The 9,942-nt window shown below is 40.4% G+C and overlaps 1 protein-coding gene across 1 annotated transcript; it reads right to left on the bottom strand.

The window, feature by feature from the left end:
- Positions 1–796: 796 nt before the first annotated feature.
- prmt6 (protein arginine methyltransferase 6) lies at positions 797–5,428 on the bottom strand. The gene has a single exon (XM_085418337.1). It carries the CDS (start codon positions 4,419–4,421, stop codon positions 3,366–3,368), a length of 1,056 nt encoding a protein of 351 aa, XP_085274463.1. The 5' UTR covers positions 4,422–5,428; the 3' UTR covers positions 797–3,365.
- Between the last annotated feature and the right edge of the window lie 4,514 nt (positions 5,429–9,942).

Raw genomic sequence — 9,942 nt, forward strand, 5'->3', positions numbered from 1 at the left:
TAGTACTGATGATTTTGCTACAAAAGTAAACATTTTCATTTCAACACAAATAATTTTGAATACACAGTAATATAATGCTATACGCTAATAACATCACATTTATAGTTAGATAAAATTAAATCTAAAGATGGCTTCATGTTGTGATTCCAGTTCAGCAAGTCCCACTCTGTCCTGTCTCCGTCTCACTCGCCAGACCTCCAGTGAACAATGAGTCTTGAAATCTGTTAGATTAAGCACATTGTCTATTGATTGGCTCCTAAATTGCTGTGCGATGCAACCCAAATAATCCCATTTCGAGTTTCAACACTTGTTTCTAATGGTTTCCAAATCATTTCAGGCAGGAATGGATCACAATTAGTTTAGCATTTAGCAGCCGAGAGTGGCCGTGCATGCAAGAGTGCGATTCTGGGCTTAACGGCGGCTGCCTGCGCTGCATTTGACATTTCTATTCTCTGGACACCCTCCTTTGTTTTGCCTCAGGGCTTTTTTTTCAGCTACCTGTGGAAGTCAAGAAGAGAGTGAGTCTCTGTGGGTGTGCATTAGGACAGGTGCAAAAGAAGAATTAAATTTGTGTGGAAAGTGTATGGACACAAATGTAGTTTTTGTGCTGCAAAACCACTCACAAAGACCCACCCAGCTCGCTACCTGTGGTAGAACACAGCCCGTCACAGTGGAAACCCCATCTGACATTTGACTACAATGACCTGATGTGGTCATAACTAAGCCCGCATTTTCTGAAACCAATTTAAGTATAAAATATTACATTTTATACTTAAAATTCTATAAATTAACAGAATCAGATTAGGCTGAATTTTAATTTAAAGAGACTATACAAGACAACAAAGTGTACAAACTTGAGATAGTATCCATCCATCCATCTTCTTGAACAATTCTTTTAAAAATTGCACCACTGCCCATCGCATTTCACCGTGTTTTGTTTCTGATTGCAAACAACCCTTTTGTGACCCTTTTATAGCAGTAATATAAAAGTTTGCCAGTAAAGCAAATGACTGATAAAAGAGCTTAACCAGGTTTGGCCCAGCTCCTATCCACAGACATCAATTTACAACTACAGTATAAAAACTATTTCTTTGCCTGGTTCTGCTTGTAAAGCACATTTGGCAGTAAATACAAATATTAATTCTAATTCTGGATATCTATTTATTAAAGTGCCGTTGCACACTTCATCTTTAGACTTTAACTGACACGGCTTGTTTTTATAAAGCTCGTACATCTAACTGACCATAAGCTCAGTATGTTACCTTAGTTACATTTCAAGCTGCTCATATCAGTAACTGGATATTATAAATGATGTTTCTGCATCTGCTTCTCCTTTTGTAAAACACACTAAGCAGTCGATTGGAGAAATGATTGAATGTCAGTAAGTTGTCAGACAGAAGATTTTTCCATTGTTATAAAACTGCATATAAGTTTGGCCCAAAATGGGTTGCAAAGAAGAACTGCATATAGCAATATATACAAGATATTAAAATATAAATACAAAAGGACAGCAGGTATTTAGCTACAGCGATTCGGCCTTTTCACTTCTTTTTGAATTGATACACAATGGGATTGATTTGCAGACACTACAGCTCATGATTAATTTTACATACGCTCATTAGACAATGGGTAATGTTTGTATTGATGATGCAGAAACACATGAATGCCAGGTGATAATAGGGCCTGAAAGCACAATCATCAGTGAACACTGTCAGGAATCTGTATTTAACTGTTGCATCAGAGAGGCTGCATGCTCTTACTCCACAAGCTTTGGCTTTAAGTCTTTACAAAAGGTTTAATCAACACATTGTCTCTGATTCAAAGCACCTACAGAAACAGCAGCTCGCCTTTCCAATAATGAGTAGGTGTCATTCCTGCTCCTTGGGCACAGAACCTCTGCCTGTGTCCACTGGTGTCTGGCATGGAGCAGTCTGCATTCATTTGGGAACTTTGGGATATGGATGCAACATGTCCCAGCATCTCCTGTAGAGTTCTGATCGGATGGGGATACGGGAGGTTTAAAAGTCAAGCCAATGCTTTGGGGTCTTTGTCGTGTCTCGCGAGGAGGTATTTTTTCTCTTTAGCACAGCAGCGGGGCACTTTGTTCTGCTGAAGGGAGCTACCCCATTCTGGAGTGTCGTTGCTAAGAACTGCCGTTGTTCAGCAGTGTTAAGGTGAGTGGTGTGTGTCGTGATTGAATGCAATAAAGTTTTTGAAAAAGGACTGAGACCCACAAATTAAGAACAAATGAATCTTTTCTCTAAATCTGATTCTGGCCCACTAATCAAAGTTTTGCATTATACCTGAAAACAAGCACTGCAAACTCCGACATAAACAGATGACTTTTTTCTTTCTTCAGTCAATAAATAAGTTACTTTTTGAAACTCCTGCCTGGTAAAGTTTATAAAACTATCATTTCAAACTGTTCAAAAACAGGTATACTGGCAAGATATCTTGTGCTTTTTTATGTAGAATGCTTTAGTAGAATTATAAGTTTTTATTAGGCTGGTGTTTTCTATCAACAGATGACAGTGCAGCCTAGTTTTAAACCAAAATAATGAGCCAATTTGGTACTTCATTAAAAAGTAACTGAACAGCAGCCAAAGTCATGTAGGATGCAGCCTCCTGCCTGACTGCAGCTAGTCCAAGTCAATATATTGGTCTGATGCTCATTTGAATGCAGAATTTTGATGAGATTCCACACAATATAAATGGCCGAGTTTATCAGAATATCAGATGCCTGCAGCATGGTGTTGAATTTAACATTTTATAAACCTGCCTCAGAGCGACTGATTACAAGCAGCTACAAATTCACCTCAAACTCTTCTTTTAGCCAGACTTTCTGAAGGTTTCTTCCTAGTACACACTGATGTATCAAAACTTTTAAATTATCTTAAACATATTGATAAACAACTAATTTTTGAAGGTGTTTTCTACTAAGACAAGAAAAACAAGACATTTGAAGATGTGGGCATAAACAGGCTGTTTTCCTTTTGTATTTCAGGGGCTATTTCATGAATGATTCAATCAATTAATGAATTGTAAAAGAACTAATCAAACATACAAAATTAAAACCCAAACACTAAATAAAGAAAATGTGCTTTTACTTTTTAGACATGCACATGCACAAAAAGGTTAAATTCCTTGGCCAATCTTTATTCTGTGTCTTAATCTGCAGCTGTCCATTCATTTGCTGGGGAGGCCTACTGTGATATTATATTTTTGCCAATATATTATAAAGTGACACCACTGCCTCATTTTCCCAGGAATTTTAAGATCCATGGATAACCATGACACAATAAGAGGACTCGGGCATACAGGTGTGACACATGGTGAATGAAGTGCATTTTGGTGTTGATGGCACGCTATGGCTGAGCCTCAGAGCTCCAATCAGGGATGGAAAAAGTCTTGGACTGTCGCTTCTGCTCTCCTATAGAGTAGTCCACGTGGATACATATATGCCTGGCGTTTTCCTCTGAGGGATACATTCTAACTTCTCCAGTAATCGGTGTGTCCTGCACCACTTCCACCGGAGCGTCCAGGTACAGCACCGCTTGCTTCCAGTGTGTCTCTGGTTTGCACGGAGACGTGGAGAGAACGAGGGGAGCCGTGCTATCCGGGCACGGGAAAGTCACCGTGAAATAAACACAGAATGCGTTCACTGCCGACGAGCCGAACGACTCGCACCTGAACTGGCCCTTCACGGACCGCAGCTCCTCCGGGGTGACCGAGTGCAGGTCGAGCTCGGCGAAGCGGGCCGGGTGGGAGAGTACATCCTCGCAGGTCACAGAGCTAACAGTGATGTCTGAGTTCATGATACATTTCCGGGCGAAGCCGGACATGCAGGACATGTCCACTCCATACTGGTCTTTGACTGTGTACCAGAAGTGCAGGCGGTCCTCCACCACCGGGTCAATAACAGGTGTGATGTAGAGTTCGGCTTTGCTCGGCAGAATGATGCCGCCCGGCTTCAGCCACTTGTCGCGTGCATAGAGGACCGAGTTGAGCATGGACTCGTGCAGAAGGGCATAACCCATCCACTCGCTCACTATCACGTCCACGGTCTCCGGCAGGTCCACCGTCTCCACTGTTCCTCGAATGACTTCAATTCTGTCCTCCATGTTGTTGTGTTTGACTGTTATCTGGGCTTGCTCCGCTATTGAGCAGGCCTCCACGGCGTACACCTTTTTAGCTCCAGCCTGAGCACAGAAGATGCTCAAAACGCCGGTTCCTGCCCCGACGTCCAGAACAACTTTACCCCGAACTGACTCACTGTTCTTCAGTATCGCCGTCCGGTACGTGTTGGTTCGGACGTGGTCTGCTATCATTTCCTCGTGGATAGTCACATCGGAATAGCTGTCAAAATAAAGCCTATCCTGTCGGATTTCGTCCAGTTTTCTCTTTTTAACAACACGCGACATCTTCTCTGCCGTGTTGTGCTGTAGCCTAGCCGTGTTTTGTCTCGCTATTTCCGCCTTAAACAATCTGGGACTTGTAGTTTCGCCTGGCACGTCACAACGAAGGGCTCAAGCAAATCAGACTACAATTCCCACAAGCAAACCTCGGCCATGCCGTGTTGCCTTCGCTGTCAGGTGAAAGGTGGTACACGTGAGCTTCTAAAAACTAAAGTGTCGGAGAGAGAAACAGCGCCTTCTGCACTGTCATATCTGCACGCGTTAGTGATATTTCCATGGCACTGACTAGTATAATAATTATGAGGGTTATCAACATTTTAACCATGTGCAACATACAATTAACTGCTTCATTTTGACTGTATGATTATTTCTGGAGAAAATGTTAGTTTTTCCTTTCTTATAAAGGACAAGATAAAGACATAAGGAATAACTCCAGTCCAGGTGATACCTGACAGTGGATACTTATATAGATGTTGCAGTTTTTTGATAAAACTATTTACTGTGTCAGTTAAAACGTTACTGTTTGGATTATGAAAATGCTTCGATACAGTAAAAGTAACAGTAGTATGACTGTAATACTACATTTCAAATGAAAAAAATGCTGCTGATTTCAGTACAACTAATAGTTTAGTTAGATGTATTTGCAGGAGGAGGACGGAGCACTACTGGATGATTTTGTGGAGCGGTCTGGAAGAACTCCTCTGTTTCTTAAAACCAGAGAGATGTTGATCGAGTTGAGAAGGAAGAGGACGGCTACATGCTGAGCTAGGATGTTGATGTGGTGGTGGAGTACAAATACCTGGTTGTCTGCACAGCAGGCTGAACTGAGAGATCAACATACAAGAAGAGGATGGGCAGATTCTCTTTTTTACTAAAGAAGATGGAATACTTCAGTGTGTTTGCAGTTAAATGTTAAACGTTTTCTAGTGGTCATTTGTGAGTGCAGTGTGCTTTGCTGGGTCTGCTGGGGGAGCAGCAGTGTGTTGTGACACCAACAGACTGAATAAAATGAAGGCTGGCTCTGTGATTGGCTGCAGACGGGACACATGTGAAGTTTTGGTGAAGAGAAAGTCACTGAACAAACTGTTATGCATCATGAATAATCCTGACCACCCTCTATACCACTTACCGGACAGGTAGTGGAGCACCTTCTCAAAAAGACTGATTCAGCTCAGCTGTACAAGAACAGAAAGAGGAAATCTTTCATACCAAATACTATCTTTTGCTAAACTATTATGTATCTAGTAGAAAGGCCTCTGCCACATATTATTATTATTTCATCATCATTTCAACAGCTGTGACAAAAGAGCCTCCTAAATATGGGATGATAAAGTATTTATCATCTCATCACCATCATCATCACATAAATCATGTGACAAATGACTAGCATTATTCAACACATCATTTGACCGTGCTGTATCAATCTGGACTCTCATGTTCCTGAAACAAAAGTGTAAAATTCTTATAATTTATTTTACACTTTGTCAAATTAAGGGTAGCTTTATTTTGGTACCATCATCATCATGGTGCCTCGGTCAGGATTACAGCAGATAAGTCCTCCTCAGTCTGTTCAGAAATCCTACAAAGGGGTTTGCTTGATGGCAAGCCCCCTTATGATACAGTGGTTTCAGTTAGTATAAGCCACCACATGTTTTCAGTCATAACATAGATGGTTGTTTGTAATTATTAATTACAAGCATTTCTGTTCAGGAAGCTGAAGTCATGTGAAGCCTAGCAATAACCTAATAATTTGGGCTTACCGATACACAAACTACTTTTATGTGTATCAGGCTGTGTAGCTTTAAGGTTAGAGAGACCATATAAACACAGTACGCCGCAAGACGTCTAAGAAGCATGATAACATTCTTTAGGTAGCTTCTTCTCGTCATATTGCCTTTGCAGGGTTTTACAATCAAAGCAATAAATTGCTGGCAGCATTTCACTGTTTATAATTAGTACAGAGCCTAATCTTCTATAGCACATCTACAGTGTCTGCAGAATACAGCGTGGCCATTACCACTTCAGAGCCTTCCCCAAAGTTATGGCAGGCAGAGTATACCTGCTTTTGGCTGAGCTCTTCTCTCTTCTAGACAGTCCTGTGGGACCCTCTCCACTCTGTTTCAGAGATCTTTGGCAAAAAGATGCTGGACAAATGAGCAGGAGCTGTATCCCATTTCACAAAGATGAAAAGCAAGAGAAGGAAGCTGTGGTTTGTGCACAGCAAGATGTCGGGTAGTTTGTTGTTTTCAAGACAGCACATTGTAATGCAGGAATGGGGAAATAATAGCATCGCAACATAAGAAAAAAATACATTATATGGGAATTTGTGTGTGCATGCGTGTGGGTAGATCGGTGGGTGTTTGTGCGTGCAGGCACATTTAAAAGCTTCTTCTAAATTTATATCCAGTGCTGTTTTTAAAGCACAGATGCTCATGGGGAAATGTGTGCATTTAATTATTCAATCTTTTCAAAAGTATATGAAGAATAAATCAAGGAAAGGATTCTACATTAAATTATATGTTTGCAGCTTATATCAAGGGGAAGTAAGACCCATCTTTGGAGTAAACACTGATTTTATATTCAGAGCTGCAGTTCGTCTTCGTGGGTGCCTTTATGATAAATCACAAACAAAATTAACACTAAATATTTACTTGTAGTGTAAGCCTTAACTAATCCAACTATAGAGGCTGGCCTCCCACATCTGACTGGTCAGATTCAAAGTTGGACGAGGCGCAAAGGAGGAATGGCAGTAAACAATAGGATAGATTACTGGACTGTGAAATACAGACTGAAGCATTCAGACTGTGATTCTACATACTTGGCAGGCAAGTTTGCATGCGTTGTCGCGGGTAGACAGAACAGACAGACAAGCAGCTGCTGGATGTGTTCTGCTCTCAAGCTTTAGGTAGAAGCACTGCCAGGTCCAGACACAGCCAACACCTAGCGCCCAAGGAAATGGCTACCGTGGTTTACCTTTATCCTTAAAGTAAGTGTCTATATTGTGCAGGATGTATTCAGGCCCACAGAAGTTTGTTGCCGTCTCAGTATTTGGGTCACAAATGGTAAGGTCGTACTGTGACTGTGTTAGAGCCACCTTGTAAGATCATACACTGTGAGAAACCACATTAATATGTCTTTTTTTTTCCCATCCAGTTTCTGTATTAAGAATATATATGCTTTTTCCATTTCTTTTGCCTACTGCTCTGCTTACTAGTATGTATGTTTTGGGCCTGCAAAAGCATTTAGTTTTAATGAGAAAAAAATAAATACATTTTGATTTACATTTTTTAAACAATCAAATGACACCATATTAAGTAAAGGTAAATCTGGTTAGGAGTCATTTGTATCGGCCAACAAATTGTTTTAATTACAAGCAGGCTTGTTATGTCTTTCATCTATGGTGTGATCATATCCACGGAAGAAAAATCAAAAACTTGAACTGATTTAACTTCTTCCTCACCCTTTAAAGTTATCTCTGGACCTCTACACTGAGATGATTTTTAGATTCTTCCATGCAAGTCCCACTCCATCCCCTTGTGTTGGTGCCTTCTTGATGCATGCTAGATCACCTCCATTGTGTCAAAACAGGGAAAATTGAACGTGAATGTTGGGGAAGCAGACCAAGTTGGAAAAGACAAATCTGGGAAGTAGGGTGGGTGGTGAGCAACAATTATGTTGGTATGCCTGCTGCCTTTTGAATGTGCTGTGTGCAAGCATGCATTTGCACACTGGCATGAGCAGCAGTTTGGCTATTTCTGTTGAATGTTCTCCCTCAGATGCCACAGAGCATTACACTGTAAAACTGACAGTCTGAACTTTACATTCCCAGTGCAAAGACCTTGTGAATGTACAAAGAAATGACCAGCATGCTCCTGGTTGCTTGGTGACAATGTGTAATATAATGCCACCTCCATTATTATTAATACTAGCAAACACCAGGACTGTGGCGCTTTTTCAGCTTCTTTATCCTGTATTTAGTGGTGATATGATAAAAATTCCTTCACTGATACGAATTTTGGTGACTGCGAAGTTATGTACGCACAATGTGGGATGAGCATGACAAGTGAAATAAATACTAATGGAAAATGTAACATCGCATTCACAGGAAGATGAGAAATATGAAAATCAGAAGAATTCAGATTTATAATAAATCTTCTTTCAAAACAGATAAATGTTAATAATCATGGAGCCTTCAGCTCCACATACAACTGTGTATGGGGAGCAATAAAAGGAGATCCACTAAGACTGAGAGGAGGAGAGAAACTAGTATTACTGTAAAAAACATCAATATTCAACAACCTATGACTTTCATGCTGAACTGACAGGAATGAAGAGTTCAGATAATGTATAGGCTATATTAAGAAATACAAATTTGCAAACACATAGACATACACAGGCCAGTCCTACCAGTGGCTGGATGAAGCTGGAGTGGAGGGTGAAGGCAACAGTGTTCCCAGTGCTAATCAGAGCACTGGGGGAGTGGCTGCAGCCTAGGAATATCATCAGAGATCTCTGTCCAGAAGAGCACAGTCCTAGGAACAACAGAGATATTGTGCAGCACCCTCCCAGGCCTCTCTTGAAGGATAAAGATATTAGAGATTAGCCCAAGAACAGTGTGTCGAGAGCTTCATGGAATGGATTTCCACGGCCAAGCAGCTGCATCTGAGCCTTACATCACCAAGCACAATGCAAAGCATCAGAGGCAGTGGTTTAAAGTACTCTAGCTGAAGCTGTCACTCAAGTTCATATGAGTGTGAAGGTAGACGAGCAAATACTTATGGCAACATAGTGAATAAAGATGAAACTGACTGTTTCTGAATAATGTTTGATCTGATACAATTTCTGATAAAGTTATGAAGCACAATTACGGTATGCTGAGTTAAGCATTTTCAGTAGATCTTTATTTCAGAATTTTTCAAAATTTGAAATTTTCAAAGGCTAAAATACCTGGGGTAGCAGCTCAGGAAGTAAAACAGGTCTGTTAATTGGAAGGTTGGTGGTTCAATCCCTGGCTGACCCAGTCTGCATCACAAAGTATCTGTGGGCAAATGGGTGAATGAGACGTGTATAAAGCGCTTTTAATGGTCAAGTAGAATAGATGCGCTATATAAGATTCAGTTTATGTATTAATTTTATTTTTTTCATATTATAATGAAAAAGGTCCAGCAAAATGCATTATTACATGAGAACAGCAAAATAAATCCTTTGTAATGTCACTGATTTACATTTTGACAGTAGAATGAAAGTCATGATTTTACAAACCTTGGATTATGTCCACTGTAGACACCTTAAAAAAAATATTGCTTCCCATTAAAGCAATTACAAATTAAATAGCCAAGATGCAACAGTCTGGGTTGATAAATGAAACCAAATAATTACAACAGCAGACTGTTCAGAAAGTCTGTGCATTTTACTCTTCATATATTAGCTAGCAAGCTGGATCACTCTATTACAAACCCTTCACTCTTACCTTAATTCAAACCCAAGTCAAATCTTCTAAATCAAGGCTATTTGTGTCTAACACTGG

This window comes from Rhamphochromis longiceps, linkage group LG9 (assembly GCF_057381845.1).
Source record: "Rhamphochromis longiceps isolate RC_006_pf linkage group LG9, R_longiceps_female_GT1.1, whole genome shotgun sequence".
Lineage (NCBI taxonomy): Eukaryota > Metazoa > Chordata > Actinopteri > Cichliformes > Cichlidae > Rhamphochromis > Rhamphochromis longiceps.

Bases quoted from the DNA above. Each gene is read 5' to 3' on its own strand.
- prmt6 (XM_085418337.1), bottom strand. From the start codon at position 4,421: ATGTCGCGTGTTGTTAAAAAGAGAAAACTGGACGAAATCCGACAGGAT.